The sequence below is a fragment of the Haliaeetus albicilla genome, chromosome 21, assembly GCF_947461875.1.
Source record: "Haliaeetus albicilla chromosome 21, bHalAlb1.1, whole genome shotgun sequence".
NCBI classification, from domain to species: domain Eukaryota; kingdom Metazoa; phylum Chordata; class Aves; order Accipitriformes; family Accipitridae; genus Haliaeetus; species Haliaeetus albicilla.
This window is the reverse complement of record NC_091503.1, coordinates 23,289,558-23,315,939: the sequence shown is the minus strand read 5'-3', so window position 1 is coordinate 23,315,939 and position 26,382 is coordinate 23,289,558. Positions and strand designations below refer to the sequence as shown.

The window sequence follows — 26,382 nt, the reverse complement described above, 5'->3', positions numbered from 1 at the left end:
GGCAGACACTGTCTTCCTTCACCCTTCTTCCCTACGCCACATCACCTGTGCATTTGTGTGTGTGTTTGTATGTACGTACGATAACGTGCACAGATGGGCGCTTGTTTGAAGTGGACTCACCCGTACAGAACCAGAAGGATGGCTTACGCACACTTTGCACAAAGATACGTGACTTCGCAAGGAAGTAATTAAACAAAAAAGTTCCTTAGTAGTTACATACGGCATGTATGTATTGCCTGAAGCCATCAGAAGTTTTCAGTTTAGGGTAAGCATGCCTGAATGCAAATGTTGGCCCCCTCGATACTTGACAAAAAGCTGAAATCTACTTAAATGGAGTATTTTCGGTCTAGTTTCAGTTAATCACAGCAGGTGGCAGTATGTACAAGACTAATTTAATACTCTTGGATGTCAGAGATATTTAAAATTTGTAAATACCAAGCAGCACAGAAAATACTGCGGGAGAGCAGGAAACGAACACGCACCGTTGCTGGCAACTAAGGGCAGCTTATGTTGACTCTGCATGTTTGGAATGCAAAAGCTAGGGAAGCATCTGAGGAGTATTTGCCAGAAATTTACATTTAATGAATTTGCAGTAAGTCAGTCTCACACAGCTGACATTTCACACTCTTCAATAAAAAGGTGAAAAGATACAGGGTTGGTCTATTTGTTTTCCTTTGTCCATCTGTTATTCTGGCTGCTTACACAGCTGAAGTGTTGGAAATCAGATGACACAACTTCAAACTGAATATATATTTATATGAACTTTCATATGTACAATATAATAGGCCAGTATACCAGTAAGTATTGGTATTGTATCTTATTACGGCTGCATCATCAGTCATCACTGTAATTGTCTGGAAGGGTAGACAATAACCAAATACCACCTCTGTCTTTAGAGGTGAAGGCAACACCTTGGTGTGAACTGGCAGCCAGGGATAAGTTACGAAGCACAGACAGAATGACTAATTTTATACTGCTGCTGACAAAAGATAACTGCAGATCTAGAACCGCCACCTATTTATTGCAGCTCTAAATACCAACAAGCTGCTTGTTGCTTCCACTGTACACACCTGTCAGGTAACCTGTCTGTCCTGCAGTGCCAACCTTTGGGAGCAGTTTGCTGTATTTCATCAAAAAAATAATGGGTCAAGCTCATCTGCTGTTTGTTGAAGAAGCTCATTGACACAAAAGGGCATGACGGCTGTTCTCCATTCAGCCAAAATGAGAGGATAGCTCCTGCACCAGCTTGCTTAGCCATGAAATTGCCATCTAAAACACAAGCTGTTTGTGAGGTTGAATTATGTGAGCAACTAGTTCCACTGCTGGCTGCAGACACGAGGGACTGGTCTGATTGCAGCTGGGGTATGCGGAAGAGAAAGAGCAGAAACACCAAAGCAAAACACATGGAAAGAGAAGGAAATTATAGGTATCATCAGAGGAGTCCTTATAAATCTCTACTGAAGAAAAGCTCAGAGAACGTTTTGGTAAAATTATGGTAGAAATGCATATAGATGTCTGTCTACAGAGAAATTATATCCCAGTGTATGACTTGTACATTTAACATATCCTGTTTATATACAAAGATGTGCTTGAACCTATTACCTGTTTCTTCTCTAAAGAAATGCTCACAGGAGCATTTATTCATGTTGAGATAAAAAAACCCAACAAACCACAAACAAAAAACCAGATTAACCAAAAAAAATGTAAGTATGCTTCCAGACAGTAGATGAGTATCTAGTGGATGATGAATGCAGCTGAATAACAATAGAGAGAGAAAAAAGGAAAGACCCCATGGGAAACTTAAAAAATACAACTTTCATATTTAGAATAATTTCTCTTATGTGAATGCATCAGGAATACTCAATTGATAACCTCAGGTGCCTTGATCAAAAGTAGCTACAGTAACACACCGAGAAATCTTTGCCTAGAAAGGATGACTTCACTTTCATTACTTTATACAAAGACCACATGATATTTTTCAACTTTTCCCTACTTAAGCTAACCCCCTGGAATTTGTTTCTCCATGGAGAACCATTTCCTCATGTGCCTCTAAGGTTTTGCTGAAGACTTTTCCCTATGTAACCCTTTATCATCTCAGCTGTCTCAAGAATACTGTTAGAAAAGACCTGTGCCATCAAAAGCTGTAGCTTAAATTGTGATTGTCTAATGCTTTTTTTTAAGCAAAAATAATTGATCCTGGTATTCTATGGAGTTTTTGATCTGGCAATTGTGTAAGTAGGTGAAATTGCTATGACATGGGTTTTAAAATTTACAACTGCATCAGTATTTTGTTTCTTCCAGTTAGTGTGTGTGCATGAGAGTTGAACCACCCAGTATTTATGTGCTTTGAACTGGCAATACAGACAGTCTGATTATCCCAGAATTACAACTGGGAATAAAGTGGCTGCTATAGCTTAGTCTGATTTTTTGATAAGCTGCACAAAAGTGTAGCTATTAAGTGTGATTCTCAGCACTGTGTGCAATAGAACAAGCTGAATTTCATTCTCTGTGTTTAGAAACTTTACCCTTTTCCATTCTATCGATCTTCTCTTCAGCACCAGGACATACTCCCATCTTCAGGACCTCACGTTTTCTTGTCACTGAGCCTTGTTGTCAAGGACCAGCAACAAGCTGCAAAATCTTTCCTGGTCCTGAAATGGCAGAGACCTCACGGCATTTTGCTGCAGAAAAAGTGGTCCTGTTTGACGCTATGTGTCTGTGCCACGGCTCTGTTCTCATCAGATCCCCAAGATGTGCTTGCTACGTGACCTCAGGTCCATCATGTGATCCTGACACACGACCTGACTGACGTGGTCTCATGCATCAGCCTCAAGTAAGATGAGAGGTCTGATATTATTCCATCATAAAGAGATTATGTGTCTCTCCATTTATCTTAATTGTGTCAGTGGGTTCAGCAGTGTGGCCTGTTACTGTTGAGAATGTGACAGGAGATTGCTTAGAAACTGAAACAATAGTGGGGATAAAAGGTCAGGCCCTGGAAAGGCTACAAGGAGCAGATTCTCATGGACGAAGGCCCTGCTATCATGCGCTGAAGCGTTTGAGCTTTTTTTAGCTTTCGGGCAGCAGTTGTGCTCAGGCAAGATGGAAAAAACGCTGACTTTATACTGTACTGGAAACACTCTGCTTTGGTTTTGTTCCTGTTACTGAAGAAAATAAAATGTTTTGTTCTGAAAAGGCTGGTGTGAAACAGTGGGCTCTGTAGCCCACAGTGGGCTGGACAGTCATGGTTGCTTTTCAGGGGCTGAATTTGAAGGTGTTGCCTTAAGAGTAAGAAAACAGTGAGATTCCACGGCAGCACAAGTAAAGGGCTAGAGGGCAGAAATGCAAGCAGCTGAATTTGAAAGATGAAGTCTTTAGAGGCACATCTATTAGCTATGTAAAGGTTAAACTACGGGCAAAATTCTGCACTGCAATTCTTCAAAGGATTTGTAATGTGCTCCCAGTTTTGGACAAAGATTTTGCTCACCAGTTCTAGGCCACTTTAAGGCTAGCAGTGGTCTGGTACCACTTAAGGGATATTTTACCGCAATCCACAAAAGTGATTGTAACTAGCGTGGCCATAGATAAAAGACCAACAGTGCTCTGGAGTAGCACAAGTGTCAAAATGGGTGCACGAGTAAAATATTCTGTGGCTTATTCTTATGCCAAAGATGTTGCATGGTCGCAAATTAGGCCTAAGACCACCAAAAGTGGTAGAATCTGGCACAAAATAGCAGATAGTTGACGTATCACTACTTGAGCGCAGAACCATGTGAAGGTCATCAGCATTTTTGGTTTTTACACATAAGCCTATTTTTAATACAAATTTTCATTTCAGGTTGCAGTAGATCAATGTTAAACAGTATTAATTCAAGGATGGTAAATGCTTGGTTCTCCCCTTTATTAGTTAGAAGAAAACCAGCAGCAAGCTGAGAAATTTAACTGTTAACCAATAACAGTAGCATATTTGACTTCCCTCACCCTGAAATTGCTCTTTTTGTAATGGTTAACTGCCCTGTTGTAACTCACAGCAGGGGGGCAATTTTCCCATCAAAGGAGGCAAGATAAAAAGGAAAGAAAAATTCCTTCCATCACATGTGTTGAAATCCATTTGGAAGAACAGTCATTACTGTACACTAAACAATTCCGGGTAGGAAGGTCTAGACCAGTTTGAGTCTTTCGACAGTCAGTGGGGAAAAGGGGCTGTTAAAGGAATTCAGCTTGAATTTAAGGCATTTTCTATTTATTTTCTCTTAGGTTTTATGGCTTCTTGTACCCAAGGTGTGGCAAAAATCCAGTGGAATCAAAGTCTCTGTATTTTATTATGCAGCTTCCTGGAAAGAGCAAAGCAGATATCATTAAAAAGTATAGCCAAAAGTCACATCCCAAGCACACCTAAGGTGTTTTCAAGTAAAGAAAACTTACTTATCTGCACTCAGAATTTGTTTGGACACATCAGAGACTCATCTGTTCTTTGAATAAACCCATAAGATGCATGCTTGATTGATTTTTTACAACTTTTAATAATCTGAGGAGATTAAAAAAAAAAATCTGCTATTCTGATAATGCAATATCCAAAGTTACTTCCCAACAGTGGACAGTCTGGAGATGTTTGGCTGAGAATTAGCAAGGAAAATGCAGCTTCAAGTGGATCATTTGTTTAAGAAGTTTTTAAAATAGTTTAAGATGAAAATGGTATCAGGATGATTTCATGATCTGATATATTTATCTGTGAAATCTAAGGAAGTCTTTTGATGATGGTAGAGGTTGGATCTGGTCCTCAATATGTATATTAATATATATTTTTTATATATGCTATATCATATCTACTATGTAGAATTATAGAAATTGACTTAGGAAAGAGTGCAACATTAACCCAGTTTGACTTTACATTATGTTCTTTGAACCACAAATGGGTTATTTTACATTTTTTATCTATTGTTTTTCTGTTTTATTCGGTTGATGTATTTTTGTTAAAAATAAATTGTGCCCAGGGATATTCTTCTGATTTATCAGGCTACTGTTCATGGTGTATTTCAAATGTGAGCTTGGTTTAGTGGGGCAAGTCACCTCTGAGTCTGATTAACTGAAGTTACCCAGACAGAACTGCAGGTTTGGGCCATCTCAGCAGAAGTGGTATTAGCTCTTGTGATAGAGCCCGGATTCTTAAGAGAACCAATTATAATAGACTCACTTAAACAAAGAATGACACAAGTACTGAAAAGCTTTCAGGAATGCAAATAACTAAACTTACCCAAATACTGGGGGAGTGCAGTTTAGTTTTGTGTTACTAGCAAATTTTGCCTATTCAGATGGTAGGATGGGGGAAAAGCACCCCAACAGTGTCTGCAACTTTTACATATCATCTCAAAAACACATTCAGAGGGCATCATGTTAGTAGGCACATTAAAAAAAAAATAAAAATAAAAATCAATTGCCTTTACATACATGCAATTAATTTGCGTAGTCCAAGAGCCTAATTTCAACCCTACTGATAATTTTTTCCTTTCAAGATCACGGCTCAGCTTTATTTCTGAATTACAGCAAATGGCAACAGGCAACCTGGAGCAAAGATCCAGTTTTCAGGTGGGATTTTTAGTGACTGACAAGAAGTAAAGTAAGAACAGAATAAATACCGGTAGGTATGATTTTTCATTGGTTCGTTTGCTTGGTACATGGACCATCCTGCACACACAAGTGGTAATCGTTAGATGTTAATAATGAACCAAAATCGGGCACCAAAGAACTACATCTCCAGTGAAGAAACACTGTATCGGAATCAGCAAAGGAATATGGCAAAGAATTCAGGGCAGAGAGCCTGAAGTGGTCACTCCTGTTGTAGAAAACCGCTTTTTGGTGAGGGCTGCGGCTTGCCCTCGCCTCCACGCCGGGCCAGCTGCCTAACGTTTTCGTCACCCTGACCTGGAAGGTCCAGTAAAAAGCCTGTTTTATTCTTGAGGAGGGAAAAACTGACCCCTTTAGTAAGAAATCCCAAGAAGAGACGGCCAGATTGGAACGAAATAACATGTTTTTCAGCCACCCTTCTCCTCCGCCCGCCCCAGCGGGGGCCAAACCCGGCACAACCGCGGGGTGTGCGGGCGGGAAGGCAGGCGCCGGGCCGCTACCGGTCACCGGCCCTTTACGGCGGAGAACCAGAGCCCGCCAGGGAACAGCTCCGCGGGTGCTTCCCCCTGTACTCACCGTCTCCCGTGGCAAGGGGACCGTTACCGGCGGGGAAGGGCCGCTCGCCCGCAGCCCGCCTTGGCGCGGGGCCGCCATCTTACGGCAGCTCCGCCTCACCTCACCCCGCCCCGCCGGCCGCGCTGTGGGAGCGCTGAGGCGGCTCAACGTCTCCCGGCCGCCGCTTCTCCCCCTCCCTCAGCCGGCCGGCCTTTCCCTTGTGGCGGGGAGCCCCGGCGGTAGGCAGCGCCTCGGCCGCCGGGGAGGAGGAGGAGGAGGAGGCAGAGCGGGGACTTGCCTCCCTCCCTCCCTCCCTCGCTCAGGTGCGGGGCCCTTGGTCCGGTTCCCCCTTGCCCCCGCGTCCCTCTCCCTGCCTCCGGGCACGACGCCTCCTCGTCCTCCTTCCCCCTGCCGTCGCCTGGTGAATAATTCCGCCGGGAGCGGGTGGGGGGAGGACGAGCACACGCGGGATAAGGTTTCCCGAGGAAACCAGGGTGGTGGTGGCGGGCTCTCCGCGATGGCCAAGCCGGAGGATAAAGACCCTGAGAGGCCGCGGGTCCCCTGCAGTCCATTTTCCTGCTGCGTCCGATCTACCCGCGCGCAGTGTTTGGGGTTGTTTGGGGTTTTTTGGTTTGTTTTTTTTTCTTTTGCCTGGGTTCGCGTGATCCCCGTTAGCCTCCCCAGGGAGCAGCAGGAGGCGGTTGCCTAGGAAGAGACGCTCTCCGTTACCGCAAGCCCCCCCTTTCTCCTCCCGGGGGTGGTTGTAATCCCTCCCCGCGGCGCCGGGCTCCCTCCTCTGCCTCCCCGGAGGTGGGCCCTGCTGCCCAGGCCCCTGCGTGGGTGTGCGGGGCCTTTACCCCCCCTCTTCGTGAGGGTGGAGGTGAGAGGGGTGCTGAGGCAGGGACCTTCTCCTGAGCAAACGGGCGCGGGCAGGCGGGCGGTTGGGGTTGAGCAGGAGGGTCCGAAGGCCGTCGGGCATGACCAGCGCTGGCGCCAAGGGGTCGTGGCTCTCGCAGCCGATGGTGAAGAGTGTGCTGGTGTATCGCAACGGGGACCCTTTCTTCCCGGGGCGTCGTATTGTCGTCAACGAGAAGAAAGTTTCCAACTTTGAGGTGTTCCTGAAAGAGGTGACGGGCAGGGTGAAGGCACCCTTTGGAGCTGTGCGTAACATCTATACCCCCCGGGGTGGGCATCGTGTCCGGCAGCTGGAGGAGCTTCAGAGTGGAGAGCAGTATGTGGCTGGTGGCAGGGAAGCCTTCAAGAAACTCAAGTGAGTGGCCAAAAAGTAACATAAGATTTATATGGAACTTGAATTATCAGCATTTGGGGTTTGGCACTGTGGCAGTAATTCAGAGGACCCCCCCACCCCACCCCTTTGATTAGGTGTTGCAGAAAGAGGACTTAAAGGCTGCAACCCAAGGCAAAAGGAAGAGTACTTCTAACAGATAAAACTGTTTAGAGGCGCTTTAGAGGCGAGCCACAGAAAGGCCGCTGTTGCCATCAGTCGCATAGTGCCATCTCCTTGACATGACGGTAGAAAAGGAGAAACAGCCCTTTAACCCGAAAGACATGTAGCAATGGCACGTTGTGATGTGCGTGCTTAACTGAGGGGCGAGTGTCAGTATTCGTGCTCAGCGGTAACAGGGAGGAAGCTGTCGAAAGGTGGAGTGTTGACAGTCCTGCCGTGAAGTTGATGAGCCTGGGAATTTAATTCCCAGCACTTTCTTTCTTGCTTATTTTTAAAAAGTCTAAAATATTCTACCCAGCTATCCACCTCTCCATCACTTCTGTTTATTTTGAGTAGGTATATAGCGTTTTTATGACCAGAATAGCAGAGTCCCTCCTGTTATTTGAGATGACTGCTTGCTTGCTTGCTTTTCCCTGCCTGGACACCAAGAATTAAGCTGACAGTTTCTCTGTTTTCTAGTGAGTGATGGGGAGAATATCATGGAGGAGATCTGGGCTTTTAGGTGTGTTTTCCGTGTGGCTCTGTATGTGATCAGTAATGGTTCTTAATTCTGGCAGTGAATTTCATGGTCTCAGTTGCCTAATTACATGTTTTGTTCAGTCTTTGTGGGTGTTTTTCCTACATTTGAATTAAAAAAAAAAAAAGTCTCAGAATTAACAGTGCCTTTCTGGAGGTGGTTGGGAGTTTATATGCTCAACTACCAGCTTTCCAGGACCTTGCTCATCTTGGTTTTGTAGAGTTGAGGACACTACATTTTTCAGGATAGCTCATTATGTTTCAGGGTGAAACTCTCTGTGTAATGAACAGGATCTCTATCAGCACTCCTACTGTTTTTGTCAGTGGCTGCTTCTGAAGATTTATTGAAGCTTCTTGCGCTTCAGTGTCAAAGCTAGAGAGAAATATGTATGACAGGCTAAATATAAGCTCCTTTCCCTCTGTACTCTCTTCCATGTCAAATGCAGTGCTCAACTCTCAATAAAGGTCTACTGTATCTTTTTGGTATTAAATCCTGTGATTCTGTGGATGGCTTAAAGTTGTTAGTTGTCAGCACATCCTGTCTCACCTCCCTAAACGTGTTTTATGTTCAACAGACAGGCTAAAAGTAAGTGTTTGGCATTAGCATGCACTGTGTAGAGGATTGGGCACTGTGGATTTATTTTGGGTGGGAAAAAGCACTTCTTTTTGTCATGTCATGTTTTATGATTGGTGTTTTATAGTGAGAGCTTTTCAGGCTTGCAACAAAATACCTGAGTATTTAGTTCAATGAAGAGAATACTTGAAGAAAAGCTAACCTAAAGGACTTGGTGAAAGCAGGCTGCTTTATATATCCCTTGATAGTATACCATAGTGCTGTGCTGTAGGGAGGATAAACAGGATGACTCGAGATCTTTTCCATTTCTGCATTCAGAGTTGGAGTTCTTCACTATTAGTATTTATTTATATAGTGCTGTGAATGTTGGCAGTGCTTTTACAGGCATTAAGACAGGCTGAAGGGCTTAATGTTGATCTTGTTCTTAACTGGGTTGTAGACAGAATGATACTTAGGGAGACATCTTAGCCAGAAAAGTCAGAGGAGAGGAGGGGTTAATTGAAAGGGACGGTTTTCTGAAAGGAATTGAAGGAATTAAAGAAAAGAGCGTATGTTTGTGTATGTGTCACAGGCAAAGATAAAGCAGTTGCAGTTGTGGGAGACCAAAGCATCTGCCCTAAAGGAGCCGAGTCTGGTCTGATAGCAGCAAGAAGTTTGTACTTTTTTTACAATTTTTTTGCAGTGATGCTTATCGGACACATTCATTGCTGTATTAGACTATACAGGGCTGAACTTTGAAATGGAGGCTGTGTGGGAGCATAATGGAAAGGAGAGAGTGTCAAAGGAGAAGCAGAAGCTGAAAGTGTCATTGCTCCACTTCAAACAGTGCATTTGTTTCTTCTTGGATGCCTTATACTGAGAACTGAATCTTTTTCTTCCCTGTCTGCAGTGAATTCTAGACTAAACTGCACTCACCTTTAGCACGTGAACCTCCATCATTCCAAGCCCTGAATCTTAACATCTTGAAATAAATACCTCTGAGGGTATATAGGCGATATAAGCTGCTGATATGTTTCATTTCTAAAATAAAAATAATCAGCATTTAAAAATTCTGTTTTTAGAAAATGGTGTAGAAATTTTCTTTAAAGGAAGAATTATTAACCAATGTTGGGAATTTTCATAATATATAACAGGTTTCCCAGCTTGTTTCATCATTTACAGGTGTGCTAAGTGCTAATACACGCTTTTTTGTTGTATATGCAGTGAGGTGTGTTGGTATATTGTAGTTGTCGCAGTGGTGAGTGAGAATACACGTTCAAGCCTGCACTCCTGTGGACTCTCAGCTTCCTGAAAGAAAACTGTCTATGCTGGAGCTGGTTTCAATTTTTAGCTTTTTTTTTTTCCAGCATGCTACTCTACCCTCCTCCTTCCTTTGCCCATTTACTTGTATCTGTGCTCATTAATTAATGGTAGGTTGTCCTCTCTCCAGCAATGTCTGTTTAACAACACTGTAGTTTTATCACTGGCTTGGACAGTCACTGAGTGGAAGTATTTCTGCTTTCTTAGCAAGTGGGAATACTTTTGTAAAGTTTTTGGTCTGGGATTTTTTTTGAGTGCCATTATCCTAAGAAAAGCCTTTGGCCCTATTTAGACCTTTTCAGATTTGTAGATCCCTGAAATTTGACAACTGAATGCCCAGACCTCTGCATAGTGAATTTACACCTTTGACTATGTATTTGATTGTCACTTTTCTTGGTTCTCCTCAAAGTAATTCACAGATGCCCAGAAAACAAGAACCACAGTCAGCAGCTGTTGTTACAGGCTGTTGGAACTGTTTTGTCTGAGACATTTATTTATTTTCAGTTTTATAGGCTTTAAGACTTCTTTTTTTTAGTCTCAAGAGAACTAGTTCCTTTTTACATGGAGAAGCTTGCAACAGTAGTTTTTGTTTGTTTTCAAATGTGAGGCTTGGATACTTTGTTTGTAAACATTGCCCTACTTTGCTACATTTACCTTTTCCAAAACATTGGAATGCACTTTCAAGCATTGCCTGGAAGCCTTGCTATGTCTTCCTATCCCCGCACTGAAGCCTTGAAATCCTCGTGACCGTTCTGTGGTACCTTGATAAACAATTGCCATTCCTTTAAAGAATGAATGATGCTTTTTCTTTCTCTTTTTTTTTCTTTTCTTTCTTGCTTCTACACCTTCATTCAAATCCCTTGAATTCTCGACTTTGGCCAGGCAGGAAAGCTTCCTCTGGCAAACATATGTTATCCCAGTCATTAACTACAGAGGATGACATTACTGGAGGGCTGTGGGTGCACTGCGAGCCCTGAGGTCTTTTGATGAGCCTGCGCTGATGCTTACCATCAGGTATACCTGATGTTCTCAGGTAGGGTCGTCTAGTCTTAAAAGCCTGGCAAAGCACCTGTGGTTTCCCACTGAAAGTGGGAACAGGGAGAACCTGTGAAAAACGCCCATCACCTAATGTTGGGTTAGATGCTCGCAGCATAGTATAGATGCCCCAGCCATTTTTGTTGTCATGTTTAGCTCTTGGCAGAAGGTGCTGAAAGGTGCTGCTGTACTGAGTTATAACTGCCCACAAAGGTGTATCTTCCTACAGCGCTGAGAGCTAGAAACATCTTGCGGTACCGGCAGCTACTGAGAGCTGCATTCATGAGAAGAACCGCTCTCATGGCTCTCCGAGTGCTGACAAGGGAAAGGAGTTAGCATAGTCCAGGGATTTGGACAGTTGCCTGTTTGCCAGTCTATGGGCTACTCGTGCTTGAAGGCTTATTTGATTCCCTTTCTTTGGAAAGGCAACATACAGCTAATCCATCACTGAGTGTTTTAACTAACACTTTTGTGTTAATGCGATGTTTTTGTGGGAATATGTACCCTGATGGAGAGCAGTATTGTTCAAATAGATGTATTTTGTTTTCTTGTCCAGTTGAGGCTTGTATTTTGTCTGTTCATAAAATAATGTGAAGATGCTGTTGGTTCATCACAAACATGAGAAACTAGGACATACGTATTCAGATGTGTCCGTGTCCTGTTGAAACACAAGTGGTGTAGATCCCTTTAAACTTTAGCTGATGCCCTGGGTTAAACTTGGGTATGGAGGAAAGCTTTAGGTCTATCAGAGACTTACTGTGAGAAACTAAGAGGCAAGATGATGACTTTGAAAACTCTGGTAAGTTGATAATGTGCTGAGATTTATTGAACCACCTCACAATAGTATGTAAGCTTCTTTCTGACAAGGGAGTTATTGATGGTTTCTTCTAATCACCAGTGACTTGAAGGTAGATGGTTGGTTCTCCCCTGCCTTTTGTATTAGCCCGGAGGGCTAGCCTGCAGATTTCTATTAACACTCGTTCATTAAAATCTTGAATTAGTTACTTTTTATATTATTTTGAGGCATGAAAAATTTTAAAAGCTTCATGTATGAAGAAAGTGTAGAAATATTTGTATTGTGTAAGTTGGATGCTTCTGTAAATAATCAAAGCTGTTTTCCTTCCACAGCTATTTGGACATTGGAGAAACAAAGAAAAAACCTGCTGAAGTCAATAACGAGGTATGATGTCTGAAATATTTAAGGAGTAAACCTCCAGTTAATGTTAGTGACATGCCTGCATTTATGCCTGATTTATATATATATTTATTATGTTTAATAATAATACAATTATCTACCATTCTGAACATATTTCAGTGATTATTACTCTGACTGCTCTGAGTGTGATGCACTGATTATCTTCCCTTCAGCTTTCTGAATTGCCACATCCAGTTAAAAACTTTCAGTAAAGAAAATCTCCTGTTGTCTTCATTGGATCTGGTCATAAACCTAAGGGAGCTTTTTTTCACACAGAAAAAGATGGTGGGAATGAGAATTTTGGGAGCTTTGGACCAGCGAATTTTCTACAAAACTTGGTATTTTCTCCAGAGAAGGGACATTTTTGTTTGAAAAATCACACTTAGTTGAAATGCTTTTCCCAGTCACTGCCAGTGTCAGTTGTAAACTTCTAACTAGTTCTAGTCCATAATTCTTCAAGCTCACCTGTTTCTCTTGAACAGTGCTATGCTATAGCCTGAAGAGATAACTGCAGGCTTCAAAAACCACTGTATGTGGATTTTTGTGAGTTGTGTGACTCTGCATTATTTTTACTGTTTTATTGTGTATGGAGATAGCAATGATTCCCAACAAACATTTGAATTACAGCTTCTGCCTGACAAGAAGCATCAGATCACTTCTTTTTCAATTTCTTTTGCCTTGTGCTCTCATGCCACTTTTCCAACCAAAACATTAATGGTTTGTGAAGCAGGTGTCTTCAGACAGTAGGACACCTTGTACTAGAAGACCCTCAAAATTGAGGCCTTAGTGCCCTAATGACATTTACTGTGATACGCGGATATTTCTTATTCAGAGGCTATGAAATACGACACCTGTGTTTTATAATTGATCATAACTTTGTAACCCGTATTTTTTTTCTTTCAAATGGGCACAATCAACAGGAAGATGAAATTCAAGTCAGAGATTTGATATACTACTACAAGTACCATATAAATTTACTCTAAATTGATTTTTTTTTTTCCCCAGTTTGTTTGTTTATGCAATTGATCAAAACACTGTAGAGAGTTCTGTTGTTTTTGTATAGCCATTCCCATCTTCCTGATGTTTGGGTCTTTTTTACAAAGGAAAGAGAACAATCTTAAAAAATAGTAAAAGTTAATTAAACACTGATGAGGCAGCAGGGTTGTACTCTGTTGCTGATGTGTATATAAAACTGAGCAACACAGGTTCACATATGCACTAAGCTTTCCCATGTCTTTTATTCATAAATTTCATTTTTGACCTCCAGCATTTTCTTATTCCAGTCCTGCGTCTCCTCTGATCAATTTTTGTGAATCTTGCTGAAACTAGGTACTTGCAGGGTGCACAGGCAGAGAATCAAGTAATTCGTCTCACTTTTAATTGTGATCTAAGTACGAGATTATAATTTGGGGGGGCGGGAGGTAAAATGTTTGTACAGTAGCAGTATTGCACTTACCTGAACCTTCAACACATAAAACATAGTTCTGAACCAAAATACCCACCTTTGGATGTATGACCAGTCTTTACTATTTTTTCTGAATACCTGAATGTGTGGATCGCACTGTATTTTATGCTGAAACAGTATCTGGGTGAATAAGAAAATTATTCTTACATATCCAGGACAAGAAAAAGAACTTGAGGAAATTGCTTCTAATTATCTCTGAAAATGCGGTGTTTTGCATTCACTATCATGTGTGATTCCTATGAATAGTGTGCAGCGTGACTAATTCCATGTGCCCTTTGCTGAGAAGGTCGTTGTCTTTATGGAAGACTCTTAACCAAATCTCCTGATACTGCCAGTTATCAGGACAACCACAGGCTTGCTACTTAAGACTATTTTTAAGGCTGATTATTTTGCTGCAAATCTTTAGAAGGTTCTTGATATAATAGAAATTCTGTGCAGTTGGAGAAGTAGTTGGAGATGTTGTGGGTTTTTTACTTACAGTTGCATGTTTGGTAAAAGAGGCTTCTATTATTTCTTCTGGAATCAGTGCTCATTGTATATTATCTTAACACTTTCAGCCATCTCTCAGGGCTTTGAAGTAAACCAGTATAAACCATCCATTATCTCAGCTTTCTTTCTTCCTATCTGACTTATGTTTGCAATCTCCACGGTCTCTGTGGAGAGCTTAACTCCCCATGTTGAGTTTAACTTCATGTGATTGATTTATTTGGGGAAAGGAGTCATAAAAATGAGATGTAACCCAGTAATAGTCTACGGATTTTTATCTGTGCTTATGAATAACAATTGTTTTCATGCCCAAATGATTTAGTCCTAGGAATGAACTTTCAGGAGACTAGAAGTTTTAATGCCTAAATATATTTATGTTAAAACAATGCAAGGAAACAAGTTCTGTTTTTACTTTTTTCCAGGCATTCACTTGGAAATCAAAAACCTAGATGTGTTTTAGGACCAGGAGGGGCGGCAGTATTCTCTTTGATTCTGCTGGATTTGTATCAGCAAACAAAAACCCCATGTTTTTCCATGGAGCCTTGTAGCAGTCTTTGATGCTAGCCTACAAAGGTATTTTGCTTTCATAAGGCATTATTTTAGATTGAATTTCAGAAGTAAAATCCTCCCTGTTTTTTTAATTAAAAGAAAAAAAAAATCAGTGCATGTGTGAATGACAACATTGCTAAAGAAAGAAATTTTTGGCTCCATCCTGCAAGCACAGCAAGGTGTAATTTATGAATCATCTCAATGACTTCACTAGGAAGGTTACCATGGAATTACGCATGTACAGAGAAATCTGTGGGTCAGGTCTGAGTTTTAAGTGTTCTGGTGGGCTGGGGTGGGAGGAGGAGGAAAGAAGTTAATAAATTCATTTGGTTGATTATTTGGTGCACTGCAACTTTGTGGGTTCCTTGCAGATCAAGGACCAGTGTACTAGATGTTGAATAAAAAGCTCACTGATGACCTCATAGACAACTCCAGGCTAACGTTAGGGTGTGTTTTCAGACTGATCTTTGTCAGGGCAATTCCTATTCTCTTTGTGCTGGTGCTGAAGTATTAACCTGCTCTCCTTCATTAGCTCCACCTCTTCCATCCTCCCTCCCTCCGTTCGTTCCTTCCTTCCTTCCATCCTTCTTTCCATCCTTGCTTCCATCCATCCTTTCATCCATCCTTCCTTCCTTACTTCCCTTGCTTCCCTTCTTCCTTTCCTTCCTTTCCTTCTTCTCCTCCCCCCAAACCCCCAGATGTTTTTAGAACATAATATAATTTGTCAGGGCTCCCACATGAATGCTCTGGACACCAGTCCATGCTCATGACCTCAGTAGTGCTGCTGTTAGCTGGAGCCTGGAGACAGCAAAGACTGTTCTTCAAGCATGCTCCTGGGGATTGCCTTCCACCTTTCTCAGCTGGCAGCTGGCCTTGCTCTGACCATGGCCTCGAGCGTGAGCAATCACAGCAATAAATGGCCTTGTGCCACAGGACACCTGAGAGCTGCTGGTGCATTCAGAATTGGTGCAGGGTTTTTTGTTGCCCACGGAAGGAGATGGTCTTGGAGCTATTAGAGCTGGCTTGCCCTAGACCAAGTTTTGGAAGCACATTGATGCTGGCCTGGTGGTGATGACAGTTTTTCTGTATCTGCATAGTGCCATATATTAAGGATCTGAAAGCTTTAGAAAGGTAGCACAGAAACAGTGTTTGAGAAATTCATGTTCAGTGATTAAGGATGATATCATCATGCTTAGGTACAAGGGTATCAATTCTGGTTGTATGAAGCACTTCTAATTTGGCATTTCCTACCTGATGAGAGCTTCTTGGTGCAGGTTTTTCTCCACTAAAACAATTATAAATATCTATTTCTGATTCTGCTTGGTGAGGAGGGAGGCAAAAAGAAGAAAACTTTATGCAGCAGCTGTACATTGTTTGCAGCTGTATGTATTTGTATGCAGCTGTAGGTTTTCTTTTGTGTTAGTTAAACTGCCAAATGTTTGACATCTGCTTTTTGCAGTACTTTAATGTTGTTCTTTGAAGGCAGCATCTCAATTACTTTAAATTTACGTATAACTAGAAAATGTGTGTCAAACTAGAATTAAACAATAAAAAATTCATGTTCAAGATACAGTGTAAATACGGTGACCTATATTCAGAAAGAAGAATAGATGGGAAGTATAAAGCATTAATTTCTTACTAAAATCTCTTCTTACTTTTCTCATGGAGTGACAAGTAGTCCATCAGAAATAGGTTTATCTTCTTTAGTGAAATCTGTGAATCTGATTTTGTAAGGAGGGTGTTCTGGGGTGGGGGAGAAGCAAAAAAAAAAAATTGAGGAAAATTCTCCATCTCATGGATTCTGAGAACTTATCTAATTAAATCCTTTAGCGTCCATTCTTGAGAGGTGCTGAGATGTAACATTTGGGAATGGGTTCTGTCCCTGACGAGAGCAGTATTATTTCTCTCTGTTATGCCCTGATTCAGTTTTAGCAGGAGCTTCTCAAATACCATGGTCCTGTTGGCCTGTAAGGTGTACCTTGCCTTGCCTGACACGTTTGGACTAGCAAGGGTTTACAGCTAGTAAGTGCTTGTGTTCTTTGTGTGTGCTCTACAGCTGACAACAGGAGCTTTGGGGAAGGTTTGGTCAAGAAGGTCTTAATGTTGGTGTGTTCTTATAATGCAGCAGTGAACCAACTATGTAATATTGTGTAATTCATTAAGCACTATCCAGCTATTGAGAAGTGGAACATGCAAATAGATGTGATTGTCTGTAAGATGGGTCAATGTTGGAATAGGTTGGGAGGATACATTTTTTTTCTGTCTGAACAGATAGATTTATAGATGAGGGTCTATACCACCAAATACTTTATTATAATACCAGTAGCTGATTTCACTGTAGGCTGTCTTTGGTGAAAGACGGATGAGGTGGAAAGTGTGTGTTGCATGTTCCCCATCAGTAGAGTCAGCATCCAAAAGAGTATAAGCAGTGCAATGTTAAGAAAGCTTGTATTTCTACTTTTTTCTAGTGTAACAGCTGCACATAGCAGTTTAATTTTGAGGGCTTTTCTTTCAAAAATAAACATTGTTTTAAGAATAGTTGCAGTATGACAGTAATAATAATGCTCTTAAAATCTTGCAAAATAACTGTAGTCTTGGTCTGTGAGGCCCAACCATCAGAGTTGGATCTTTTAAAAAATGTTATTTAAAAAGCCCTTAGTCATTCTACTACTGGTACAAATCAGGTTTCGGGGTGGTCTTCAATGAAATAATCTCATTATCTATTAATATTTCAGATATCAATGATAGATTTCTTTAATCTGGTGTCTGGTTTCTTAAAATCTAGGTGTTTACCAGTCTAAGGCCTCCAAACAACTGAAATATATGGGCCAAATGCTCAGCTGTTGGAAAACAGCCTTTTTTTTTTTTTTTTTTTTTTTTTTTCCACCAATCTACCCTGGATGTGGACTTGGACTTATAGCCCTGTCCTTCTGGGTGAAGTATTGTGTATCGACCAGTGTCAGTATAGGATGATGAACGAGGGAGGGCCACTCTGACACTTCATTGCATGATGATATAATTTATGACAGAAGTGTATGAAAATGATACTGAACATTTATTAAATGTTTCTAAGCAGCAGGAGTTCCAGTAGTGTCAGTTCATGGGATGTCTGTAGTTCAGTGATCATTGACTTCAGTAGAGTTTGAGCCATGCCCAGGGCCAGGAAGGAGATGGGATGCCGTTTGTTATGCAAAAATACCAGTCGTAGCTGTGGTACTTTAACAGTCACTGGATTTCAAGGATAGTTAGATGCCTTGATACCATTTTTCCTTTTGGAAATCTTCCTCAGACTGTCGTACTTATGCACGTGATGAAGGGAGTAGTTCAAGAGAAAACTGATAACCATGTGGAGGGAAGGAAGGAGTTTATAATGGTAAAGGCCTGCAAAATCCTTTTCACTTCAGAACATCAGACTGCAGTTTATTTAGTTTCACGTTAACATCCAATTTCAGTTCCCTGGTTTCTGATGTAATCTTGATGCAGTAACATTTGAGCAATTATCAAGCACATTCTCACAAGTTATCCCTTGCTGCATGCTGCTAGAGCTGGTGGGATTTTAAAGCCACATCTCTGTCTCTTCTCATTTCATCTGCTGTTATGTGTATTGGGCACTTCCTTGCCTGTGTGTACTTTGCTTTCCTTAGCAATAGCAGCAGCGCAGCAGTTTAGGAAAAGCCCCTTAGTTGTCATGCTGCTGTAACACCAGATCAGCGTGCCACTCAGCTGATTTTCACAGTGCCACAAATTCACTTGACTAGGAGTGTGCATGATGGTCAGAAGGCCAAGCTGCAGCTTATGAAGAAGGAGAAAGAAAACATCAAATCAGAGCTAAAGGTAGTGAGCAGCAGTGGTGAGGAGAGACTGCCTGTATAAGCAAATTTGTATCTGGATCAAGCATTTTACTGACATGGCGATACTCCTTCCCTTCTGTTTTGCTGTTTATCCCAGCAGATAAGTGATGACGTCTCTTGCACTGTAGCATTGTGGTGGTGGTTCTGCATGGAAAGCTGGAACAAATTTCCTAGGAAAAGTCTGATTTTTCAATTCCCATTTGATGGCCTCTGCAATAAGCTAATCCCCTAGAATTGCCACATCCCATGTTAGTTTAGACTTTTTGTGGAGAGAGAAGAGATAGAGACTAAGTTCAGATTTCTGCCTTCTCCCCCTTTCAACCAGGGACAGCCGTAAGGGTGCGGTGAAAGAAGACACTTGTCGCAGAGGCCTGGGAAAATTGTGTGTCAGTCTCAGCAGATGGCAGCCAGGCACTTGGTGATTTTAAATCCTCTGGCAGAGCCCTCATGCTATAATAACATGTCTCAAAACTTTTTACAGTTATGTTACTGGTAGGGAAAGTAGTAAAAAGATTTAATCCTGACCCAGGCTAAAGCTTTGATACAGACTATTCCATCCATCGCTTCTTTTGGTAACTGAGCTTCTTGTTTTGCAAGAGACATCCCTTTTGTACTGAAGGCGATCTGCAAGTACAAGTACATTTTAAATGATGTGCTTGAGGAATCTAACAATTAATCTCTTGAGGAAGTACAGACCAACAGAGTTACATTTGTTTATTTTAAGCTTAATTGTTTGTAAAAGGTACTGAATGTTATTTTCCAATGTCCAAGTATGGACATTTATATTTCTCTAGGCACTATCTCTCATCTAGATGGTCCCTCCCCAGGTGCTCAAAAAGATGAATTTTACTTGTCTTTGGGGCTGGGTAAGCTGCTGAAGAATTACCTGAGCTTTTATATTTGCAAATCCTGTAGGCCACTATTTGTTTTAAATTCTCTTTGTTTCACAAAAATGTGTTCAGCTGAAACCTCCTTTCTTCTTTGGCTTCTTATGACCAACAGTTTTTTGAATACACTGAAGTAAATGGACTTCTCAATGTGTTATTGTAAAAGCAAAGAATTGCAGGCACCTAAGAAAAGCAGATGTATTTTGATATTGAAGAACCAGTCTCTTGCAACTGAAAGAAAAAAGGAAGGTTACAGTGTCTGTATGAAATAGCATCTATTATTAAAAGTTCATAGTAGGCCTGCCTTAAGGTGCTTTTCTGATGATACAGATAGATTTGCCCTTGCACGATAGCAGGCAGGTTTTCTTAGGTAGTAAAAACACTGAGTTTTTCTGTCTGCACTTCACTTTTTCTCCTGGGCTTCTAGGACAAGGTGATTGTGTGGCAAGCTCTGACAAAAGTATTTTTTGTGCTGCTCAAGATTCGTTGTCATTTGTGTTCCACTTGGATTCTTTTACCCACTTACATTCTAGAAAAGCATTTATAAAGTTATTTAAGAAAATTCTACTTATATGTCTCACTCTAAGTAAGGCACATCAAGAGTTAGCTGTATACGGTAGAGAGATAAGGATTATGTAGACTCCTTTCCTTAGGTTCACCACTGTTTTCTATGATGTTTAAGCAATGAAAGTATTCTGGTCCACAATTTTATAACATTTGCCTACTTATGGTACATTTATAACATTATTACCCATCGACTGGGAACTGCTGTAGGGCAGTAAGTCTGAAAACAGATATTGTAAGAGCTGGTTGGTTGTAGGCCAAGTGTGTGGCTGGTTGAGGAAGGGTCACATTACTCAATTCTTTGAGCAGTGGGTTCATTACGGAGCGCTGTCATTTTAGCACTACAAGTGGCTCTGTATGGCTCTTGGACTGTCAGATTCAGTGATGTGTGTCAGGGGCCCTGGTGTGAGGGATGCACTAGGGACTCTCTGCCCACCACCCAACAGGTCTTGTCCTACCTTTCCAGCTCCAGGTTCTTCCCATGTTCAGCCTGGGTACCCTTCTGCACTTCTGTTGCCTCACACATAGTAGTTGTGTCCTAGTCACATTTTTCCGGTGATTCATTACTTTTTTTTTTCACTCTTTTACATAGACATGTTTTGTTGTTCCATAACTCTAGTTCAATTGCAGCTTCTTCTTTTATCAGGTGGTTTAGGTGTGGTCATATTTGGAGGAGTATTTGTAGAATGGAATAATCAATATTTTTACTAATGATTCTTCAGATTAGTAAAGATTCCTCAAAGCTTTCGTACATGTATGGTCCGAATATTTGTATCAGAACATCTCTTTCTAGTGAAAACACTTGATAATTACAAGGATTTGAATGAGTGTTTGAACATTTTGAAACTTTTTAATTTCCAGTCCAGTGCCTGCCAGTCCTCACATTGGTCACATGCTGGATGACACAGAGGTGTGCTAGGACGTGGAGTAGAGTGTGTTTCCTTGCTAGAGAACTTCACAGAGTGTGTCTGTTCCTGTGGTGAAGTGTGACTGCAGAATGAAACTGTGACTGGCAGAGCTGCCTTTTACTGGTAGTCTCCAGCTGCGGCACATCAGCTTAGTACCACTCCTGCTGTGGGGCCTCATGGGCCAGACACAGTCAATCGGCAGATCACAGCCTAGGTCAGTTGGCCATCGCGTTCTTGGTGAGATCCTGGGCCAGGAGAGGTTCTCCACTTGTCCAGTGCTGACGGAAGAGGCGGGCACCATGACAGAGGGATGTGAGGTGGAAAATACAATGTTTGAGACTTGGTAGATCTGAACTTAGCATCAGAATTTTCCAAAAAAGCATCTGAGATGTTGCTATAAAAGTATTTTGAGGAGCTGCCGTTTCTCTGTTTCCCGCTGTTTCTCTGTATTTTAAAATTAATTTCTTTTAGTATCATTTATGGCAATTATTTCTTCTGCATCCTTTAAGTGCATCTTTGTTGCTAGACAGTGGAGTCACCACTCATCTGTCAGCAGTGATATGGTTGGATTAATTTTTAAAATTTGAATTTTGGAAGTTTATAATGTTGTCTTGATTTCACAAATTATTTTGGTATATTTATGCTGGATATACCTTGTCCCTAACGTACTTGCATATTTTTTCCAAGTACATTCTCATGAAAAATCCCAGTATTTATAATTACTGTTTATTTCAAACCTAGAATTTATCATATCTGACAAATAATGTACATGTCTAATCATAAGAAAAAACTTGTCATTGGACTCTTGATTCACTTTAACTTTTAACTGTCAGTTAGAAATGGTTCATTGATATTTTCTCTGTACAGGAGATAGTTTTGTGAGGGTAAGAGAGTGCCTGAATAGATATTAGAAATGATCCCAGCATGTGCAAATTACAGCCATTTGATGTCAAAACAGCCTATCTTCACAGGATATTCTTTCCTAAGAATTAGAAAGAAACAAACACAATTTGTGCTACCCAAACTTACTGTACACAAAATACTTGTATGTCTGGAAATGAATTGTGTATATGTAATATTAATTGTATATATAAATATAAATGTAATATAAATTGTGTATAAAGTAAGGCATTTCCCTTTTTCTGATGCTGAATTAATTAGGAATTTTACTGTAAGTGTAGTTCCGGGAATAAGACTATCAAAATGCAAAGATTAAAAAAAAGGGATATACATCTTTAATCTCCTGAGCAAGATCTTTAATAGTTAAATTTTATTTGTCATTGTTTGGTACTTAGTATCCTGGTAACATAATTAGTACAACAAGGCATACAAAACAGATACTCTTCCTGAGTGTTCATAATCTAATACCAGGAGGAACCAGAGGAGAACTGACCAGACATCCAGTTAAAACATAAGCTGTGTCCTTTTTTCTCATTGGGCCTATGAATTAATAAAATTTATATAGTTCTGTATACTTGAATTGTGCAATTTTGAGTATTTTGATTAACAGCTGGCTTACAGATGGATTTAGTGGATTTTGGAGCAACAGAAAGACTTGTAGAGGCTTTGGTTCACGCCACTGGAGAATTTCGTGGTCTGTATTGAGTTTTGAAACTTGAAGGTCGGTCTCTTCTGTGATTAACATGTCTGCCTTGTTCTGTAGGGTAACTGCTCTTTCTGCTCTGTGAGGAGACTAGGAGGAAGGGAAGAGATGCCAGTACTGAAGTTTTTAATGAGTCATGCTAGTCTCATTAAAAACTTGTTGCTGCATACTAAATTGACTTACTGGAAACATTAACAACTTTTACCTTTGATTAAAAATGATGAAAAAATTATTTGGGGGGGGTTGCTTTTTGTTCTTCAGCTGTCGCTGTTCACAGGTTCAGGTCCTTCTGATCAGTCATGAAGGCCAGAGACTTCCTTTTGGTTTAAATGAGTCTAAGGAATTCGGGGAAAATACACAAATCGTCAGAGGCAAAAATGGTGGGAATTGGCAGTATTATGTCAGTGACAGAAATGAGTATCAAGATCTATTCTGGTTGAATAAAATCTGCTTTATTGATGCCATCGTTGTGTGTGTTGTAAGCAGTGTAGGGTATAGCATCATGCAACTCGGAGAAGAAGTAGGAGCTATTCTTGGGATCCAGAAGCAACACAGCTGTGATCTGTTTTGGAGCACTGCACAGGCTAAGTGCCTGGGCAGATAAGGCCATGCCATTGTCTGATTTATCCCAGCTGAAGATCTGTCCCTTAGTCCAATGCCCCAAAACTGTGACAGATCGTAAGTGAAACATTTTTCTTTCCAGGGCTTAGCTAGATGGGGTGAGGCTTACCCCCAGATGCGCAGGGGATATGAAGTCCATTTCACTTACCATGGCTGAAAAGGAGGGTGATTTACCTTGGAGGTGAACAGAGTGGCTTTAAACACTTTGGGAATTTTGCAGGAGCTTTGCAGTCTAGAAGGCTCCCTGAATCAGTCCATGACCATTCGTTCTAGCATAGTTCATTTCCAGCTCACCTATGCTTTATGTGGGCTGAGAAGTTTGTGTACTGCCGTGGTGTTGTGATCTATTTATGTGAGCTTGGACATACGCTCAGTTAATAGCAGTTTGAGTGGTGCTTTGTATCCACACCAGTAGAAAGGGCAGTGGTCTCTTGCTCAGGGCTGTTTTGTACTACCCAGTGTACCATCTAGCAATGCAAAGTAGCCAGGGAAATGTAGATTATCCAGGTTAATTACTGTATAGGATAACTGAAATGGTTTTGTACTGACAAAATACCTCAGTGAGTTTGACTCTGCATCTTTCGTCAAAGTGTATAAAAATGCCCATTTAAAAGAAGTCGTGTTTCTATGAAATAGATGTTTCCTATGCTGTAATAGCTTTAGAAAACTTATCGTTCTAATTTGCTTTTGATCACTGAACCTTGAACATTCCTTTGTTTCACATCACAGGGTGGTGATGGTGTGTATAAATGGGATTTTGGTTCTTTTGACCCCGGTTCTACCCTAGGGGAATGCAAATATTTGTTCTCAATTTTCCTGGGCACATTGATTAACAAACTGGCAAAGCCATGGCTCATTGCATGAGCTGATAAATTTGGAATGTGACATTGTGTTGAAATATTTAAAACTTCAAAAGGTTAGTTATAAAGTGACATTATTCATATGAGTGAGATGCTCATAGCACCCAAGACTACATTGATACAGCTACAAGAAAGGCCAGCTCTTAAACCTGTATAAATCAAACCAGCACAGAGCATCTGATTCAGGGAGCTTATGTTTTTTGACTGGTTTGCTGCCATCCAGTATGGCTTTATAAATACGTGTAAACCTGTAAATCTTGCAGTTGTTCAGTTGCCCCCTTTGATGGGGGGCACTTCTGGTAAGAAAAGGTAATAAATCAGATAGCCATACCATTTCTTAGCTATGGATAACTAGCCTGTGTCTTCATGGCAGCCTGTGAAAGTGCTGCCAGACCTCTGTATTTAGCATGTCTCTAATTATTTAATATACACTGGAGGAAAAAGAAAAGCTAAGAATGGCACATTTCTATTTGAAACTATTCTCAAGTGCATATAAGTCACCTTTTCAGAAACTAAATACGCACAGCATGTTCAGAGGACAAATAAAATACTATTTAATGAACTGTATACTTTTTGGATATACAAGCATTGATTCTCTGAAGAGACACACGCCTCTTGCAGGTCCTGAGTAGCCAACAGGAGGTTGAGAAGTTTGCTGAGTCTGTCCCACTTCCCAGTCTATATTTGAATAATGAGTGAGAAAAGTATAATGCAGTGTTCATAGAAGCAAAAACTTTATACGTGGGGATCAGCAAATAGGTTCACACCAAAGAAAACAAATACACATCATTTTGCTACATCTCCATTTTAGGGATGAAGTTTTTTACCTTCTACTGGTTAACACATTTCTGAAGAAAGAAGTGAAAACCATTCATTTTTATTTATGTATTCCAAACTAATGTGTGGGTTGCTCAGAGTCCTTACATGAATAGCCATTCTCCATGATGCTTTCCCTGTAATGCCACATATGAGCTAGAAGCATTGCATGAGCAAGCCCATCTGTAGTGTTATAAAAAGAAGTAACATGTTTTTAGCTGATCTTCAGTCTTTCATGTGGTCAGTTGAACATAAACATAATAGAAATTTCTGTATTAAAATTATATTAAATGGGTGTATATATGTATGTATACTCATATATTATATACATGTATACACATGTGGATATGCACACGGTAATTCAAAATGGTTTTCTTAGAAAAACTATTTTTCATACGTGTACATATGACAGTATACCTGAGGTAATGGTATGGATGCTGATCATTTTGTTTTGGTTTTTTTGCCAACAGCCAACAGTGGAAGATGTAAGTACCTAAAGTAGATTGTGCAATGTGTTGTATATGTTTGTTAAGTGTTTTGTCTGTGTTTGTTAAATTTTGTGAATATTTAGCATATTTTTTAGCATAAGGGAAAAATGCATAGAATGTTGTTATAAAGCAGCTGTGAGGGTACGGATTTTTTTTACCATGTTTCAGTTAGATGCTGATCTGCATCTTGGCCTTGTATTTTCAAAGGGATGTTAGAAGGCACTCAGCTGCAGCTAACATTCAGCAACACAAATTCAACTACAGTGAATTAATGACTGAAGATGAAAGCTGGGCTCCAAGAGCTTCTCTGTAGAATGTACTCTGAAATTCAAGTGTTTACAGAGATCTCAAACACTGCAGATTGATCCCCAGTCCCAGAACCTAGCCTGTGTTGAGTTTAGCTGCTTTGTTTTTCCTACACTCTGCAAGGTGCTTTGCAAAGTTATTTCAGAGGTGGTAACTCCCCTCTGAAGCAAGAAAGATACATACTGCTGTTGGTGTAAGAGGCACTGTGGGAAATAACAAATTCTTTGTAGAATAGAAAGGTAAAAATTATGGTGGTTTTCAGTGTCTGTGATCCCATGCTGTATTTACAACTGTGTTTATCTCTTGTTGCCTTGCAAATTCTCATCTGATTGATTGCCTCCAGCTTAAAGTTCCCTCTGAATTTCAACTGATATAATGGTTTCTCCTTCCTCCCCTAAATACTTTGTGTTGCTGCTGTATGTTGTTGTGTAATACCTCAGATAAGTATCTCATCACAAATTATGAAATGTTGGCAACATTTGTCAGTAGGATATGGAAGCTGCCCTTGAATGGGTCTTTTCAAACAAACTGAAAATGTATGAAATTTAAAGATAAAATCATAATGTGGCTAGACCATTGATTAATGTAAATATGCTGACGTAAATGGGAAAGTACTGATGTACATCAGCTGAGAATGTGCCTGGTGAAATTAAAAGAAAATAAAGGGTTTAGGGGGCTAGTGATGCTGGTCTCTTAATGTCAGCACAAACT

General features: G+C 40.7%; 1 protein-coding gene and 1 long non-coding RNA gene across 3 annotated transcripts in view; one reads left to right on the top strand and one right to left on the bottom strand.

Annotated features, from left to right (window-relative positions):
* Positions 1–3,886: 3,886 nt before the first annotated feature.
* Positions 3,887–6,344, bottom strand: LOC138690349 (uncharacterized). The gene is made up of 3 exons (XR_011329202.1): positions 6,202–6,344; positions 5,637–5,685; positions 3,887–4,334 (listed from the first exon to the last, which is right to left on the bottom strand). It is a non-coding gene; the product is annotated as an uncharacterized lncRNA (long non-coding RNA).
* Positions 6,345–6,966: 622 nt separating this feature from the next.
* DCDC2 (doublecortin domain containing 2) overlaps positions 6,967–26,382 on the top strand; it is a 70,641-nt gene continuing 51,225 nt past the window's right edge. Inside the window, exons 1-3 of one of the 2 annotated variants that reach the window (XM_069809214.1) lie at positions 6,967–7,450; positions 12,201–12,252; positions 25,348–25,362. In XM_069809214.1, the coding sequence (XP_069665315.1) occupies positions 7,158–7,450; positions 12,201–12,252; positions 25,348–25,362 (360 nt within the window). In that variant the 5' untranslated portion in view covers positions 6,967–7,157. The remainder of the gene's footprint in view (positions 7,451–12,200; positions 12,253–25,347; positions 25,363–26,382) is intronic. The other variant, XM_069809215.1, reaches the window with a different exon arrangement.